The sequence below is a fragment of the Thamnophis sirtalis genome, unplaced genomic scaffold (genome assembly GCF_051295495.1).
Source record: "Thamnophis sirtalis isolate CommonGarterSnake01/CBP01778 unplaced genomic scaffold, rThaSir2_p1.2 scaffold_3, whole genome shotgun sequence".
NCBI lineage: Eukaryota > Metazoa > Chordata > Lepidosauria > Squamata > Natricidae > Thamnophis > Thamnophis sirtalis.
The window spans coordinates 105,798,987-105,818,785 of record NW_028261383.1 but is presented as its reverse complement, the minus strand read 5'-3'; the positions used below and the strand labels follow the sequence as shown (position 1 = coordinate 105,818,785).

Genomic DNA, 19,799 nt, shown 5'->3' with positions numbered 1-19,799 from the left:
GAAGAATATCCTATACCCCAGTGTTCCCACCACTAATGTTTAATCTTTATTCTATAGGTAGCAAAAGGTCAACAGGATTGACAGTGACAGATTGATCGCTCATGACTTTCTCTTTTTTAAGAAGTCATTCACACTGACAGCCATTTTTTCTGAATTTGGTTCATTTGTCACTGTCCTTTATAAGGACAGTGCTATTTTTTCCAGTTATGGAATTAAAATTAACCAGTTAAGATATAAATCCAAATTATTTTCGGTTTTTCTAAACATCCTACTTATTTGGCCATTGATTTCAATGGAAAGACAAGTAACTATTCTGCTTGGAACACTCACAGCCTTTGAAAAAGGCAATGGGTATATTAAAGTTCCTAAGCAGTACAAATGACACCTGTTTTTCCCATGCAGAATATTCAAGTGGACCGACCCAGGATGTATAGTAGAATAAAACACCTGTTCCCCATCATAGATTCCCAGATATTATCAGATTTAAATTAAATCACATGCACCCATTGAGGTGGGAAACAGTGGGATAATGATGAATGGCATCAAACAAATTTGTCCCTTCCATTGAAGCTTCTTATAACCAGAAGAAGAAAACAGCTGAAGGATAAAGGGATGCTCATTTTATTTTCATTTTTCTTTCTCTATTTGGCTAGGAATATGGATAATTGTGTAGAATACAGACAGAAAGATGAGAGAATGATTTATCATTTCCTATTGTTTTGTTTCAAGGGGTATTTCCTCCCCTTCCATTCAATCACCTCTGATTCTCTGAGATTGTTTAGACAAGTCCCCGCAGTTTTCCTGCCAAAGTTTTTCAGAAACGGTTTGCTATTGTCTCTTTCTTAGAACAGAAAGAAAGTAACTGGACCAAGATTACACAGCTGGCTTCATGCCTAAGGCAGAACTAGAACTCCCAGTCGGCTATTTTCTAGCCTGATGCCTTAACCATCGCACCAAACTGACAAAATAGTTGGTTATAAAATCCATCCACTTTGGGTAGGGAACAGTATTACTGAACATTCACAGTTACTCACTGTTAAAAACAACTGCTGTGGGCTTTAGAATGTTAAGGAGACATGCTGTAGTCTCCTTTTGACAATTCACAGCTAAGATGCTAAACTTAGCATTAAATACAACATAATAATTGTGGCTGTGCTTGTTGGACTTAAATGTGTGCTCTGATGAAAATAAATCTTCAAAGACGCTGTGAAGCTCCAGGTGACAGGGCTATCAGGATGAATTCTTTGAGGTGTGAAACACTTTCCCTGGGGCTAAGTGGGATGTTTTCCGCTTAGACAAATCAAAATATTTTTCAAAGAATTTTTATCCTGTCATATTACCAAACCTATTAACATATTTGCTTGTTCTTTTCATTCTCTCTCTCCCTTTCTGTAGTTCCTCCAGGATACTTTAGATGCCCTATTTAATATCATGATGGAACATTCTCATACTGACGCATATGACATTCTTGTCTTTGATGCTTTGGTAAGGATTACTGTATCAACTCTTTCAATCAAATAAGCTCTTTTCTAGCATTCTGCATTTTTTTAAAGAAACAAGTCACAAGAGAGAATGATGCCACCAAAGTGAACATGTTGGCTTTACTTCTCATCCATGCTATAATTAGCCTCCTTGCATTGAGGGTAAACTATCCAGGAAGCCTCACTTCATTATGTGCAACTAGAAACATCAGAGTTATCTATTTCAGGAGATGGTTACTAAATAAGTCCATATTGGAGTCTCATGTGTTTATATATTAATCATCTGTTAGATAGAATCTCACATGTTCTCCATGGTCTAATTTTTCCCCATCTGAATCTGAAAAATCTACATCTTTGTTTCCAGCTTCTCCAAATATTTGGAATTTTGCAATGCAACTTTCCTCAATGTGCTTATTTTGCATACATTCCATAATATATTTTAAAGAATGAAATAAATACATGCATTTTTCTTAGTAAATTTAAACATATATGTGTTTAAACTGCAAGTACTTCTATATGACATATTGGAATGTTTGCTTCTCAAATAAAAGTTCAATTTTGGACTGATCATAGCAGGTCCATACACTTTTGTGTAAATTTTGGACTGGGAACTGAAAAAATGGCAGCATATTTAATTCATTGCAATATATAGCTTTTCCTATATCTGTGTCGGAAATTGCATTTATCCATTTCCTCTGCAGGCTGGGTGGACTTACTTTACATTCCTATCTATTGAGGTGGAGAGCCCCAACCAACATAAGTAGCTTTCCTTCTCACAATTTTCAGCTTGGTATGGTCCAAAAATCAAGATGGCAGCCACAAGAGTGTAATCAAAGCTCCATCTGCTTTTTTTATTCAGCAGAGTTCACAGTCTCTTGTTTCTTTCTTTATTTCTTGCATGAAAATATCTGCACTTATCCTTTCCAAGTGCTTTGCCAAAGCAAGCAATCTGGAATAGGAAGAATTAATTAGACACTAAATTAATTAGACTCTAAAATGTCACCAATATTCTGAATTCAGTGAAGTCCATAAAGAAGAATCCTCTCTACCCTCTTTCTTTAAAAAAACATTTCCAAGTGATATTTTACATATGAAAACTATTATTCTGTTACAGATTTATGTAATAGGACTCATTGCAGATAGAAAATTTCAGCATTTCAATACTGTACTGGAGGCTTACATACAGCAACATTTCAGTGCAACTTTAGCCTACAAGTAAGTATATAACAATCCTGATGGGGAAGTCAATATGGGAAGCCCCTAAATCACATTCTATCCTACTGTTTGATGCATGTAGAAGAGAAAGGAACAAGAGGATGGGTCTCACTTCTTCTATATTGATTGCCCATGAATTATTCTGATCCTGGCAAAAATATTCTCCGTGCAACAAAAAACTAGAAATGTATTTATAGTGGTCCTATGCAAATTGTTTGGCTCAATTAGTTCCCAACTCTATTCTGTACTTCTAACATAATATTATTCTGTGCAATAATTATGGCTGCCCTCCAGAATTATCTTGTATGAAAGATAGAAATAATAATGTTGAATAGTTGTGCTGTGGTTTTTTCCCCCTCAGAGGAAGTGTTTTAAAACCTGCATTTGAATTACAAAACAAAAAATAATCTGCCATGTTAGACAGCATGTAATATATATATTTGCCACTCACACTACTTAGAAATCTAATTTGATAAAGATGGTTTTCCATTTGTGTAACACGTTCTCCTGATTTCAGGAAATTAATGGCAGTTCTGAAGACTTATTTGGATACTTCAAGCAGAGGAGAACAGTGTGAACCTATATTAAGAACGCTTAAAGCTCTGGAATATGTATTCAAGTTCATAGTTCGGTCAAGGACTTTGTTCTCTCAGTAAGTATTTGATTTACATTTCTTCTTAGGCATAACATCTCCACTCAGGTATAGCATAATTTTCTTAAATTTGATATGTCCCAGATAGTAATTCTTAAAGTTCCAACTTGCACATTTTGTTTTGCCAATTTTGGCTGTATGAAACTGATGGCCATGGTGGCTCAGAGGTTTGGGAATTTTAGATTTTAACACTTAGAAAGTACTGGGAGAGAATGATTTTCTGCTAACAGTTTGGCTAAGTATATTATCAATGAGAATGATAGGTATGTCAGGCTCTTGAGCAGGGCTGGTATGCTGGCAACGTTATGAACCCATTGATCATTTTTTCAATTTTTCAGTGTAGCATTGGAAATTTCTCGTAGTCTCCTGTACAAATCTAGCCTATTTTTTTTAAAGATTAGCAGGTTAAGGATTATCATGCATGTGCACTGGGTGGCTGCTCTTCCGGTTTCCGGCCGTTTCGACACTCGGTGCTGAAAAGGTTGTCAACGCTGCTCTAGGCTCGATGGTGAGATTCCTTGGCAGGAAGATCTACTGGGAATTAGCTGTTATACTGAAGACTCTGGCTTGTGCAGTCAGCTGGCTAGGTCTGAATGGAGATTGGGAACCTGGACAGAGTATAATACTAGAACAGCTAGAAATGTTATGAATGATATAGTAAACTTATATGTGCAAGGTCAGTGAGCTTCTATTTTAAAAGCAGCTCTATAGGCAGATATGAGTTGGTTGTAGGTGTGATTGAAATATCACAAACCTCTTTCAGTCATGATCAGTTTGAAGCCTGTTGGAGGAACAATACAAAACAAATACATCTACTCATGCTGGTCTCTAGCACTCACTTATTAACCACTGTTTTTAGAGTTTCAGTATTCATGATGGAGATAGAAATCAACATGTGTTCAGGCGTTTTTGCTATAACCCCCTGAAACTGCATGGTAGTTTATGGCAGTTGTGATTTAACATCTTTGGAAGATACCAAATAGTTTGGTACTGTTATAGATTAATTAGTTAGAGAGCTTAGCATGTTGACTCAGAATTATGTCTCTCTGCATCCAATGATACTGGTGGCCAGGTTAGTGTCCAAATGTGCAATTTTTTACTCATTGAACTAATTTGGACCTATATTTTTTGGATTGAATTGTTACAATAAATTGGAAGATCAAATTGATCTGGTTACAACATAAATTCAAAATGATAACTATTTTTACCTACTGACATACTTTCTACTTTGCTGCTTCTGACTTCCTCCCTTTCTAAGTGTTTTATAGAGAGATATTGTCCAATTAGCTGTGTGCACTGTGCAACCATGGATCCTCTGAAATAGATGTATAGATTCTAGTAAATTACTTTAAAATTGTGATCATTGAATTGCAATATGTTAGACCAGAAAAAAGGTGCAATTGCGTATTGAACTTGCTTTGTATTTGAAACGTATTTGGTGAGAAGCATTTCTTGATATGCTGCAAAATATACGTATTTTTCTTTCAAGATTCTGTCCAGTGCTCCGATATTTAAGGTTTCTAAATCTTACATCGCTAGAAAAGTAGATGAATGTAAATGGCAAGGCAGAATGGTTCTTCTTATCAGAAAATAGTTCAAAGACCCATGAATAAAGTACAGTTATTAGCGTATGAAATTTGTCGAGCAAGATCTCATATTGATTGGAATAGTTCTAATAAAACAATATGTCTGGGAGACAGTCCATAAAGCAAGGCAAGCAGTTTGTTCAGGCAATGGGTACCATTTTGCAATTGATTTGATTTGATTTGATTTGATTTGATTTGTCTTGTATGCCGCCCACTCCCGAAGGACTCCGGGCGGCTCACAATAGACAAGGGAAAGGGGGAAAACTAGACAAAGACAATACTTTAAAAACAAAATCGCAACATTCACAATTTCCGTGGGGCTGGATATTTCACAGGCCCCCCGGCCAGCTGGAGCAGCCAGGACTTGGTGGCTTTGCGGAAGGCCGGGAGGGTACAGATCTCAACAGGGAGATCATTCCAGAGGGCTGGAGCTGCAACAGAGAAGGCTCTCCCCTGAGGGGTCGCCAGCCAACATTGGCTGGCAGATGGAATCCGGAGGAGACCTAACCTGTGAGATCTAATTGGTCTGAGGGAGGTAATCGGCAGGAGGCGGTCTCTCAGGTACCCAGGTCCGATGCCATGTAGGGCTTTATAGGTAGCGACCAGCACCATATGCAATATGATGTGATTGCATAGACAGCAAAAATAAAAATATTTTTAAATCACAAAATAGGCTCACATCTTGAAAGATCTCAATTCACCATGATCTGCCCACCCGCCCATCCGCCCATCCGCCCATCCATCCGTCCATCTGTCCGTCCATCCATCCATCCATCCATCCATCCATCCATCCATCCATCCATCCATCCATCTATCTTTCTATTTTTACTTAATGTTGGGATTCCATAGTGCCATCTTGGATGCTGCAGACATTAATTTATGGCCTTCTGATTTGTACTTTTAGATAATGAAATCAAAGGCTCCACTTCTTTCCTTAAGCACATTATTTTGACTTACACCATACTGTAAACTGCTTCTGACAATCTTCAGATCTTCAAATACCTTCAAATTCTCTCTTGATGTGAAATAAAAAAGCAAAGGGCAGCTTTCAATGTTGGCCATACAATTCTCTGATTCTGAGCCATATTAATATGAACTATTTCAGAGAACCAACCCAATTAAATGTTGAAGATGTTTTGAAATCTCTAAAGGGTGTACTATCCAGGATGAAGGTGCACTCAATATCTGATTGATTAAACAGACTAATTGGATAGATACTGCATTTACCAGGATAAATAAATTCAGTTGTTTTATACTGGAAATACTTGCAAAAGAGCAAAGACAATTTCTAACCTATATAAAAATTTGGAAGCAATATAAGTAGACATTGCGATGGTACACCAAGAGCACCACACTAAGCAGCAATTTGCTGCCTGGATGGAAGTTTTCAATCCTTATTAAAATCCACAGAGGTCCTAATAACATTTGAAAAAGAGCAAGAGAGAAATTCAGCACACCATTTTAATACCGTATAGCAATCTCTCCTTACTATAATTGTGTTCCTCTGAATGAACACATTACAGTTGTCAATGGGCCCAGAGAGGAGAAAGGAGTCTGAGAATCCAATCAAATGTGCAATCAACTTGTATATTCATTTCAAGTCCTCGCCTTTGATTTGGGATCATGGAAGCCTTTAGATATATGCTTTGTACGTAATACTTTTAAAGCAGAGATTCTTTTTTTTTGAATGTGCACTTTTATAAATAAGTCCAATGAAGTTTAGCATATAAAGCACCTTCCAACTCTACAGTGGTGATTACTACTATGAAATTGCACAATTACGTTCTCTGTCTCTGAAGAGCTGTATTTAGAGTGAAGGTTTTTGATGGGAACCCTTTTAGCTAGGCTGGGAATTCTCCATTTAGACATATTTCCAACATATCCTTCCATTTCTTTTCTCCACCATAGTGCAAAAATCTTGAAATACCTTCTCCAGAGGTTTGCATTATAATTTCTGTTTATATGTCTTTTCTTGTGGTTCCCCTCTCCCACTCTCATTGTTTTCTTTTTCTGTGTTCATTTTTTCTTCTCCTCCTGACGTATGCTTTCTGAGAAGGCAGCTTTCATTACCGTGATTGCTTCATCTGAAAAAGTTAATTATCTGACTTCTCCTCACACAGGCTTGATTTTCAACATAGCAAATTTTCATTCATAACACACACACACACACACACACACACACACACACACACACACACACACTTTCGTCATCTTCAAGCACGAAGCCTGAAGATGACGAATGAGACTTCGTCGAAATGTCACCAAGACACTTCTAATTTTACACAGGAAAAAAACCCGAATAACCAAAGACCTACATACTAACACCTGTGAAAACCTCAGAAAACACACACACACATATATATATATATACATATATATACACACACACACACACATACATACATACATATATACGTATGTATGTATGTATGTATGTATGTATGTATGTATGTATGTATGTATGTATGTATGTATTTAGTGTCACAACCCCTGGTATGCCCAAATATGGGAAGAGGCATACTGCTTCCTTTCTCTGTCTATCGGCTCATCACAAGAGACCATCCAGACAGAAAGCCAATATTTTTACTGTTGCCTTTGTTACATTTGTGTTGTATTTGTTCTGATAAATAAATAAAGGGAGACTAGTATAGATCTATTTCAAGCTATTTAGCTCTCATCAGCTAGCCATACCCTTACTGGGATTTGAACCAAACACACACACACACACACACACATGCTTTTTATCTGAACCATCTGAACTTATGCTTCTAAATCTTTTGGAATTCATCAAAGGATGTTCTACTACCACAGTGCCCATTTCTTGAGTAGCCTTATAAAACATGCTAACTGAACTAATGTAGGGCAGGAATCCCCAACCCCCGGTCCATGGACTGGCACCAGTCCACAGCATGCCAGAAACAGAAGCAAAGCTCCATCTGTGGGGTACAGTCCCCTTCCGATCCACAAAAAACCTCTCTCCATTGAACTGGTCCCTGGTGCCCAAAAGTTGAGGGCCACTGATGTAGGATAACCACAAGGGCTTTGCTTTCTGCTTTTGGCAGACATTATTTTGTCAGTCCTGTTAGGAATATAATCTAACGGTTGGGTTGGCAATATATAAATCATGTAACAATGCTATACCTGTTTCTTTAAATCATGCTGTAAATGTGATTGGTTGCTGTTTCCTCAATCAGCCATAAGATGGAGCTACAATCACTGTTAGATACTGATCTGGTCTGAGTGTTTGGAAGCTGGCTATTAGAAGTGCTGTATAGTGGTCAGCGTGAGCTATTGTAAGTTTTGCAACTGCTAGCAAACTTTGTGTACCAGACTGTTTGTATGATTATGGACTATGTTATTTGGATTATCCTAAGGGATGAAAAGAAATTGATGACTGACTGTCTTAATCGTGTATGACTTGGACTGTTTGATGGACTCTGATACTTCTATTTCCACAAAAGTAAAAGGCTATTTAAACTGCAGTGTCTCTGTATGCTGGTTTGTATGTTCTCCAACACCACTCTCACAACGCTTCTCTGAACGCACTCGCTCTCCCATCAGGGAACTTACCTAACAAGTCCTAACAAAATATCGCTTTCTGGTTAAGTATTCTTTTCTATGAGCTTCAGCAGTTTCACAAAGGGAACTAGCTTACTTTTCAGCCATATCTGAATGATTTCAAAAAGATTGCAATCATCCTTCAGATTGCAATCCTATGACTAATCATCTGTGAATTTTAAAACTACACCTCCCTCCTCTCTCAGAAAAAGATTGCTTTTTCTCTGAGTATCAGCTACTTCAGCCATCAGACCTCTTAAAAATTGGAGAAGTCTCTGGGATGTTTTTTGGGTGGCAGAAGCCAAGTAACTATCTGCAAAATTCAAAAACAAGTTCTGTGAATTATGCTGTCCCATAATTGGGTAGACCAGGTTTCTGTAATAAAAAAACACTTAAGTTCTGTGAAGGCACAGAGGAATGCAATTAGGGGTAAATAAAAAGTTCCTTATCTCTTTTTTTCAACATAGGTTTCTGTAAGTGGTGGGTTTAAAAAAAAAATCGAACCTACTCTGTGGGTGTGGCTTGCCAGCCATGTGACCTGGTGGGAGTGGCTTGCCAACCATGTATTCTCTCTCTCTCTCTCTCTCTCTCTCTCTCTCTCTGTCTTTCCTTCCTTTTGTCTCTCTGTCCCTTTTTCCTTTTTTCTTTCATCTCTCTCTCACTCTTTCTTTCTTTCTTTCTTTCTTTCTTTCTTCCTTTCTTTCTCTTTTTCTCTCTGTGTGAGTCTGTGTGTGTGTGTGTGTGTGTGTGTGTGTGTGTGTGTGTGTGTTTCAAAAATTTTTGGAACCTCTTCTGTAGGTGTGGCCTGCTTTCCGGGTCAACTGGTGGGACCTCTTCTAACCGGTTCGGTAGATTTGACGAACCGGTTCTACCGAACTGGTGCGAACTGGTAGGAACTCACCTCTGGTTTGTGTTTACAGAAAGGAGTAAAACAAGATCATTAACTCCATTGCAAACAGTGCCAATCCCTTCATATGGGCAGTACAAATTTTCTAAATAAAAACATGAATACAACCTGTCATGCAATGATCAGGCAGCATCATAAGGGACAAAGGAAACAAGATAGAATAACTGGGTATACAGATCACACTAAGCTCATATGTGTTTTATTTGGAATACAATGTGTGAACTTTCCATTGTGTTTTATAAATCATGCCTTGGTATTATGTGAATTGCTATGTCACTCTGACTGGTATATGGCTTAGGGTGATATATGAACCTGCTCTCTTGTAATTTGATAAGTAGCGAGGCTGTTTTCTTCTTGCTAACTTTTCTTAGATTATCAGATTTATTCTGCTGCTACTTTAGTATTTTCTTTTTCCTAACAAAAAATGGGGAAGGCAACCGGAGCACAGCATTTGATTTGAACAAGTGATTGTACACTCTCTTTGTCTGACAGTCATTTTGTTTTTACAAGGCTTTCTTTGCAAGACCATAGTGTATTATTCTTTTTATTATTATCATTTTCATCCAGCGTTTGGATTTATAATACATAGACACATCTATGAAAATTAAAATCATATTCCTTTGCAAAATGGGAAATCAGTTTTCAGCCCCTCTAGGGAACTTCATTTAATCTGTTACATTACTTGTGATTGAAGCCTTCTTTAGCTCTTCACACTGCCGGTCCTATCCTTAAAGCAGGGCATATGATTATCCCTGAATTTTAGGCAATAATTGCCAAGGGACATCTATGTGATATAATATATGGTTTTAGGTAATGCTTTGCAATGATTGTGACAATTATATTTAAAGCAAGGGAGCAGGACTGGAAGTGGATAGGACCAATAGGCTGGGTTCCTGGTCTTTTCCCAACCTGTTCCTCAGATAAAAAGGAATTACAAATTGCAGAAACATAATTGCATCCTTTAAGAGATGTGACGTTAGAAAGCAATTATAAAATGAATCATTACTCATATTCTTTAATTGCACAATATCTGTATGGAATCAATTCTTTGTGGCTTAAAGAAATATGCAGATATTTTTGGGTGATAGGAAATGGACCAAATAGTTAGTCCTTTGTAAATATTGTTGAAGGTTACCATCATGGGGAGCCTGCAGACATCTGCTGCTATATAACAGCATATAGTAGCAGCTGGTCATTGGTGTCTGGCTCAGAAGCAACAGTACATAAATAGTCCGAATATGGAAGATAACTGCCTTTGCACCCACAAGCCCAGCCTTCACCCTGTCCTGGTTCTTTCTTGTCCACTTTGCCTTATATAAAACAAATGAGTAACAAAGGAATATGGAAGCTGACTTTTCTTCTGATCCAACAGCTATTGTGGGAACTGCAGTCCAAAAGACTTGGAAAGCATTAGCTTTGCTATCCATAATTTAACTGGGACTTCCTGTCAGAATATTCCCTTCCTGAAAACTCTTCTATTTATTTCACTTGCTTTGTTTTATGTTCATGATATCTCATCTGCTATGTTTGGATTAGAGAGGGAGAGTAGAATCTGCAAAAATAATAATGATGGGTTGCAGATCTCAATGGCAGCCTTTTCAGCAATATCTTGCAGTACTGTTCCATCCTTCTTTGTAATCTGCCCTTTGTGGCTTTGCCAAAGAGCCCTCAAACATTTTTGTCCAGACACCAAGGCTGTATAAGACTTCATTGTGGCAATGTCATGCCCACAAAGTAGACAGGTTCGTACCTTCTAGGATAGTACCAATTTCCCCAAGGTATTGGAAATAAATTAATGTTTTGATTACATTTATTATATGACTGTGTTAGGAGAACTTCTGAGACATATTCTTGGAGGACCATAGAACTCTACACAGGCCACTGCTTGAAAGATAAGCATGCTTGGTGCTGCTCAATATTTAGACGGGAGACTGCCAAAGGGTATTAGCTCTGTAGCCTTTAAAGGGAAGCATCCTGTTAGAAAGCATTGGCTCCCATTCTGAACTGTTGCCAAAAAAAGGCATAGTTGAGTCTATAGTTGAGTGAGTAGCAAGTCCTGAACTCAGCTTAAGGATGGCTTTACCTTTGTAGCTGAAATAATCACACCCACATACACACACACACACACACACACACACACACACACACACACACACACACACAGAGACACACACACACACACACACACACCACAAACACACAGTGAATGGCTTTCCAAAACGTTACTCACATTTATTTTAATATTCTCCCCTTTCCCTGAAAAAAAAAGAAACCTTTCCCCTAAGAATCAGTTGGATTTTTCCATGAGGAAGCAGCTTCTGATTAGAATTCTCAGGATGTCTTTGAGGCAAAAAGTTTTCCTTGCTGTTTCCATCCCCACTTAGCAATCTGTGCATCACCTCCAAGAGCATCTACAATTCTTCTGTCTGAATGGGGGCCATAAGGGCCAACAAGAAGCAGGGGGAAAAATAATAAGCAATAAAATGAACATTTTTGTCCATTCAAAGCTGATGTTGCATACGTTCCAGATAGGGCACACTATTTATAACTTATGTTATTACTTCAGTTTCTCTATTGTACCATTAAAATGTGTGGAGTACTATGACATATGCCTAATTCATTATGTGAGGGTAGGTTGAATTCTTCCCCAAATAGAAGTTCTGGACAAGATAGGCCATACAATTACATATATTTCCCTCTTTTGTTTCAGTGTCCCTGAATTGTTAGATTTATTTGCTAATAAAGAAGATTAAGTCATGTTTAATGACTGTTAATAAGCTGAATATAATGAAGGCCACAATGCTATTATTATCTAATGTAGATCTGGAACAGCCTTAATATTGCTTTTAATTAGCAAGCTTTGAATGTTAATTTTTCTCTGCAAGGAAAAAAGAAAAGAAAATGAAAAAAAAAAGCAGATGACATTTGATTCAATAAAATTATGCAACTAAAGCATGTATTTTTAACATTTTGTTTTGGAAACATTGTGGAGATATAATATTTAGGGTAGTTTCTAACCCAATTCACATTTGATGTCTCTTTTGTTATTATTTGATTTTACCTAGGACGTATTCACATATCTTTTCTATCCTAGGAAGATTTGACCTCAAGAATAAAAGTGATTGGCCCTTGCTTTCTTGAAAAACAAAGGCGGGAGGGCACAGCAACTGAGGATTGCCCAAGGGAGCATATGGTAGCTTGCTGTTCCCAAGGCCTTTCAATCTGGAGAGAAGTTAGAACTAGTATGAGCACAAGACAAAAGCAGCTTAAATGGATAGATCATATGTACCATAGCATCAGTTTACTTCTCTTCTGTCATATTCTCATCATATGCTAAGAAATGTCCTTTTGGGTTCAGTTCCAAGTGGGAAAAAAGACACTGGAAACATGTAGGCCACTTGGAAAGATGGTTTTAATGGTGGACAGAACCACATGGTCTGAAGTCCTAGTGAAAAAGGTGACCACATGCTTCAAGATGTTGGGTGAAGAAGAAAAAAGGGAAGAGATGCTGAAAGTCCCAGGTTTTATGCTCTTTCTGGGCTTTGAACTTGAGCTTGTATTCTAATTGGTTGTCAGACTCCCATAGGACCATGCAGGGGCAACTCTGTAGGCTGTATTTTGAGTCCAAGTTTGGTTGAGCATTCCTTCTTCCCAGATGCCATGTGGTGAGATGCCTAGAGGGTTAATCCTACCTTTGTTATAAAGAGTAGACTGGCTCAGATCTTAATGACCCATTGACAAAGGTGGGGGCTATTAAGAGTGAGTCTGTTTCCTGCATAAAAACATGTTTCTCCATTTCTCATCCAGGGAAATATAATATTCTGCCTTTAATATTTCCTAAAATATTTCACTTTCTAGGAGAGGGGTGGGTTTTAACTTCCTATACTAAATAAATGAATGACCCTCTTAAATAATAATTTAACAAACTACAAGAGATCCAGTCATAGTAGGTACCTAAGAAATTCCTTTTTTTGTGGCAGTGTAGAAATTTCCCTATACATATAGAGAGGACATATTAATGCTACATGCTTTGATCAAATATTATATTGATAGGAAGTTTAGGAAGAAAATTGATGACTCCTTTTATTATTTATTAAATGTATTGGTCACCCACTCCAGAGGACTCTGGATAGCATATAGTTTTATTTGTATTATGCCTTTATTGTTTACAAGCTTTGACTGTAGGCGAGCAAACATGGCTTAGCCCCAATCTGACCTAAATGCCATGTTTTAAATCTTTTTAAAAATAGATTTTTGTTTTAATCTGTTTGGTATATGTGTGTGTAAAACATTAGAATGTGAGCTATAAGGCTGATAAATAGTGTAAATAATGAATTATATAAAGAAGAGTTTAAAGAATATTTAATTTAAATAAAAAACATTAACAGGGTAAAATCTAATAAGGATAAAGAAGAAACTGTGGTTACTACAGTATCTGTGGTTGGTTTTGAAGCAGGCCAATTTGAAAGTAAGGCTTTTTAACCAGGTTAACAGAATCCATGATGCCTAATTCAAATAACAAACAATTTTAGTGAGGTTAACAATAAAAGCACTCAGAAATAGAAAGAGAAGAGAGGAGAAAAGTACAATTTGTTACATTTGCTGTACAAAGCATAGGACAGTGTGACCTTACTATTACCTTTAAAGGAGAATGAAAAAGACCTTAATTAGTTATTGGAAGAATGCCCTAAATAATAAGTACTTATTTATTGAAGCAAACTACCCACTGAAGTTGTAGGATTTGTGCTGGGAATTTTTGATACAAAAATTTACCTTCTCTGGATAACTTTGGATTCTAAGTTTTAAATAACCCTTAGTCCAGTGCTTCGCAATGTGGAGCCCAGGCTCCATTGGGGGCAATTTGATTTTTAATGGGGCAAAATTTGAACCTTGTTTAAACCATGTTAATGGCCTTTTAGGCTTCCTCCAAGTGAGTAGAATTCACTTTTTCAGTAAAGTAACAATTATATGTCACTGGGGGAGGGGGGGCATCAGGATTTTAAATATGTTTAGGTGGGGCATGGCCAAAAATGGTTGGGAACCACTGCCTTACACAAAATACTTCCACTGGGTTCTGTCAGAATGTTACATCTACATTTCCAAGTAGGGTGTGTGCTCGCACGCGCGCGCGTGCACACACACACACACACATATCACAAATCTCCAGCGATAAAGCATCCATGACTCCAGGAGGCCCATAGCTTTCTCATTCAGGAAGTTTCTTCTTAGTTTGAATATGGGTGTCCCTCTGTAAAACCTCCATAGATTCTTGTCCTACCTTCAGGAGTTATGTACTATATAATAACTGTACCCTGTCTCCTGCAACTCCTCTTCAAGTACTGTGAGCTGCTATCAAATCTCCCTTAGCTCTTTCCCTTTTAGGTTAACTTTATTCAGTTTATATAACTGTTATTTGGAGGATTTAATTCCAAGCCCTTCACCATCTCTGTTCTTTTCTGCATTATTTCCATCTTTCTTGCATTGTGGTGGCCAAAACTAGACACTGTGTTCCAAATGGGTTTGACCAATGCATCATGGGGTGGAATTATCACTTGTATTTATTTGTTTAAAACAGTTATGTACATAAATATTACATTACTGTAAGTTGGCCTCCCGGGCTGATAGTGGATATGTGTTTTTTTGAGGGGTTCTCAAATGTAAGAGATTTTGATAGGAGTGATCCTGATTGGCTCATTAGTAAGTTAACAATAATTCAAGCTTTTATTACAGGATTTAATTCTTCATTAAAAATTGAATGAGTAGAAAAAAATGGAATTTGTATAAATAGGAAAGTAAGCAATAATTTTCAACTCACCTTATGTATATGCCAATTAAGAACAAAAGTATTCTTAAGTTGCATACTAAAGTAAGCAAGCCATATTTTATCTAACTTGTTTTATTCAGAAGATGCTGTCATTGATGGGGAGAGACTGATAGACAGGCAACTCAGAAGAATCCCCTCCTGGGATTTGTTTTGTCAGATGGGATTAATTTTTTAAAAAACTATCCTCTATTTGAGTATGAGTCAGATACTTGCCTACTTGACTTCATTTCAATAATGCCAGAAAAAAAAATCAGTTTGATGGTCAGAGATGAATAGCAACTTACATTTAGAGCAATAACCTTGCCACCTTTAAGATGTGTGGACTTCAACTTTCAGCTTTTACTCATTCAGCGTGCTAGAAGTTCTAGAAGTTAAAGTTTATACATCTTAAATTTGCTAGATTGAGAAACACTGATTTAGAATCAGAAACACTGATTAAGATTGAGAAACACTGATTTAAAGAGCAGTGTGCTCCAGTCAGGAAATTGCATTAGATGACTCAACTGGATGATGATGGTGAAGATGGTGGTGCTGATGCTATCCTTTCAGTTGTGTCTGACTCTTGATGATTCTATGGGCCAGGTCTCTCCACATCTTCCTTCACACTATTTTGTTGAGTTGTTCTATCCTCTGGCTGGTGTCAGCTTTGATGGTGTCCAGCCACCATATTCCTTGTTGGCCTGGTTTCCTTTTACTGCTAACTCTTCCAGACATAATTGCTTTTTTTCAGTAATCTAACTGAATTGGGATTATTGTTTAAAAGCTTTAACAGGAAATGGGGGGGGGGGGAGAGTGCTGGATCCATGGATAGACCTAGAAGGGGTTTGTTTTTTTGTTTTTGTTTAGAACACAACATGCATCTAGTATAGTAATATTCAATACATTTAATGTTTGATGGAAATTCAAGTTTGAAATGCTATTCTGTATTTTTTTCCCTCTCCTTTCAGACTATATGAAGGTAAAGAACTGACAGAATTTGAAGAAGCCATGAGGAGACTTTTTGAGTCAATCAACAATCTGATGAGAAGTCAACATAAAACAGCTATTTTATTACAGGTTTGCTTTTTTTTTTCTTCAGTGCTTTAGAGAAGTGTTTCTCAAACTTGGCAACATTAAGATGTGTGGACTTCAACACCCATAATTCTCCAGCTTTAAGATGTCCACACATCATAAAGTTGCCAAGTTGGAGAAACATTGTCTTTAACAAAAGTGTATAAAAAGTGTAAATAGGGTGGTGTTTATTAACTTCCATTCCAAAACATGAACTTTCTTCCAATTTATCCATTCTAACAAGCAACTTGTTAGTTTTGGGATATCTTGCTGCATATCCCACTTTCTCTTGAGCGACATGGACAGTTCACAGAAAGGTATTCTGTAGAACTTTTCTGTAGAATTTTCTGGTACAATACACATACCAATTAGAATTTGGTTCCTGGTCTATTCGGTTATGTTTCCCTATTTCTTTAGACTAGTGGGCATCAGAGGTGGTATTCAGCAGGTTATGACAGTTCTGGAGAACCTACCTGTCAACGACTACATCAGCTTCAACCACAACAGCACACGAGCTTACAATAGATACAAACTTATGGTAAACTGCTCCAAACCTGATTACAAAAAATACGACTTCAGTAACAGAGTTGTCAATGCCTGGGATGCACTACCTGTTACTGTGGCTTCTTTCCAAGCCCCCCAAAACTTTATCCTTAGACTGTCTACTGTTGACCTCACCACATTCCTAAGAGGTCTCTAAGGGACATGCATGAGCTCACCAGCATGCCTACTGTCCCTGTCCTAATATTCTCTTGTATTTGTATGTATTTCATGTATCTATAATCATGTCTATACTTTTATCTATTATCTAATTCATATTTTACAAAATAAATAAAATAAAAACTGGTAGCAGAAATTTTAAATAGTTAGGAGAACCAGTAAATACCACCTCTGACTGGCCCCGCTCCCATTTATTCTCTGCCTTCTTAATTCCAGCTGATCGGGAGGAAATGGGGATTTTACAGTATCCTTCCCCTGAAGTGAGGAGGGAATGGAGATTTTGCAGTATCTTTCCCCTGCCATGCGCACCAAACCAAGCCATGCTATGCCCACCAAGCCACACCCATAGAACCATTAGTAAAAAAAAAATTGAATCCCACCACTGGTGAGGCTCTAGTGAGTTAGCTAGCTCCTGGACCTTTGTTCTAAATGTTGGTTTAGAACCATATGCCACATTTGTAGTGGGAGGAGCACTGATTCAAGCCAGCAGTCCAGTCAGTTCATTATGGCTTGATCAATGTGGCTGAAGAGGGATCTCAGATTCTTAGGTGCTGACCTAGGGTAACCCATACTGATTTCCACATTATTATAATGGTAGAAGAACTGAAAAAACCTACCATTTGCTCTCCCTGAACCAAGGTAAATTTTGCCATTACAGGTAATCCTTGACTTACAACAGTTCATTTGTTCAAAGTTGCAAAAGAACTGAAGCCAATTTTCACAATCGTTGCACCATCCCCATGGTCACATGATCAAAATCCAGGCCCTTGGCAACTGACTCATATTGCAGTGTCCCAGGGTCATGTGATCATCTTTTGCGACCTTCTGGCAAGCAAAGCCAGATTCATTTAACAACTGTGTTGCTAACTTAAAAACTGCAGTGATTCACTTGACAATTGTTGCAAGAAAGGTTGCAAAATAGAGCAGAATTCACTCAACCACTGGTATTGCTTAGCAACAAAAAATTTGGGCTCAGTTGTGGTTGTAAGTCAAGGTCTGTATATGTTCTGTTTTGCTCTACAATTGCTGAAAACTAATTTTGTCTTTCATAAAGTCTACCACTTGCCCTTGAAAAAGGATTGTTTTACGTGTGTGTGTGTGTGTGTGTGTGTGTGTGTGTGAGAGAGAGAGAGAGAGAGAGAGAAAATACATGCTGAAGTCCCAAGCAGGTTAAGCAAAGATTGATTTATCTGTTTGGACATTCTGTGTGTCATTTTTGTTTTGAAGTCCTATTATGAAATCTTATAACCCAAATAATCTTGCTGCTAAGCTCTGGACAACCAAATAGCCTGCAATGTAGCACAACTAAGCACTCTAGTAAAGAAAACAACAACAACATAAATTCTGCTTTGAATCCCACCTTTCCAGTTTAGAGTTTAAGATCTGTAGATTGAAACATCTAGTATAAAACTCAAAATAATAAGGCTAAAAATGGATGAAGATGTCTCTCTTTAAAAAAAACTATTTAAGTACCAGGTAACATCGTTTGCTTTAAGCTGCAATCCAGAGACTATTGTTGACTCTAGGACAATGTTCCCTCTAATTTCTTTTCAGTGTGTGTGGAAAAGTATAGTGTTTGAGTGGCACATTTTCATGCCTGAGCACCTGATTTTTTTTTAGCCATAATTGCCATCGGAGCAGATGTTGGGGAGGGGGGCAAGGAGGAAAAGGGTCCCCTCCTTCTCCCTCAGACCCCCAGGAAGGAAGGAAGGAAGGAAGGGAAGGGAGGGTGAGAGAAAGTAAATGGGAAAGAAGAAAGGAAAAGGAAAAAGGAAAGGAAATGGAAAAGAAGGAAAGGAAAAAGGAAAGGAAATGGAAAAGAAGAAAGGAAAGGATGAAGAAGGGAGGGAAAGGGAAGGGAAAAGAAAAAAGGAAAAGGAAATAAGGAAAGGAAAAGAGAAAGGAAAGGAGAAAGGAAAGGAAATGGGAAAGAATAAAAGGAAAAGAAAAGGTAAGGAAAACAGAAAGGAAAGGAAATGGAAAAGAAGGAAAAGAGAAAGGAAAGGAGAAAGGAAAGGAAAAAGAAAAGGAAAAGGATAGAAGAAGGACGGAAAGGGAAATAAAGAGTGGAATGGATTGGTAATGCTCAAAAATCAAGTTTCAAGATCCCGTGGACCCCTTTAGCTCAGGCAGTCCAATTCCATGCTAGTTCCCTTTCTGCCCAAAGCGAAGGGATCACAGAAAGACTGTCCAGTCCAGAATGGGGCTTCAGACAACGCAATGCCTGAGAAACTCCGGATGTGCAGAGAAACGCAGGCTACAACCAGCGAATCACATTTTCCGAGGAACTGATGAAGCCCCACAGGACCAATGGGAATTCTCCCTTCTGCAGCGACATCGGACTCTGGGCAGAGTCTTCCTTGATTTCACCAATCACCAGATGGAGGAGAGAGTTCGGTGCAGAGAGAGAAGGGAGGGAGGGGGGATATTTTCAGTCACATTTAAAGAAATACTGCACTGCAGTTTGAAACTTGTGCATGGTGTTTTCTTGTTATGTGCGTGGTCGCGCAGGTGCACAGCTTAGAGGGAACACTACTCTAGGACAGAAAAAAAAAAACAGAAGGCATCTAAGGAAACTCTTTTACATAACTTTTGTCCTTATCTTTTATATCAGTGAGAGTGGAAACAGTTTTGGTTTTGCAGTGTAGTTTAGACAATAACTTATAGCTCAAACAGAGGCAATTTTAAAGGTGTAGGAATTTAGAAATCAAAGGTATCCTCAGCACGCTCTAATATAATAAATTATAGTTTGTGTGTGAATATTTAGGATTGTTGCAGTAGAATGAGAAGAGATTGAAACCACAAG

The 19,799-nt window shown here is 37.8% G+C and overlaps 1 protein-coding gene across 1 annotated transcript in view; it reads left to right on the top strand.

The window, feature by feature from the left end:
• DOCK2 (dedicator of cytokinesis 2) overlaps nucleotides 1-19,799 on the top strand; it is a 293,899-nt gene that overhangs the window by 50,456 nt on the left and 223,644 nt on the right. The window contains exons 20-23 of the mRNA XM_087709665.1: nucleotides 1,396-1,485; nucleotides 2,596-2,696; nucleotides 3,214-3,348; nucleotides 16,171-16,279. Coding sequence (XP_087565791.1) covers nucleotides 1,396-1,485; nucleotides 2,596-2,696; nucleotides 3,214-3,348; nucleotides 16,171-16,279 — 435 coding nt within the window. The remainder of the gene's footprint in view (nucleotides 1-1,395; nucleotides 1,486-2,595; nucleotides 2,697-3,213; nucleotides 3,349-16,170; nucleotides 16,280-19,799) is intronic.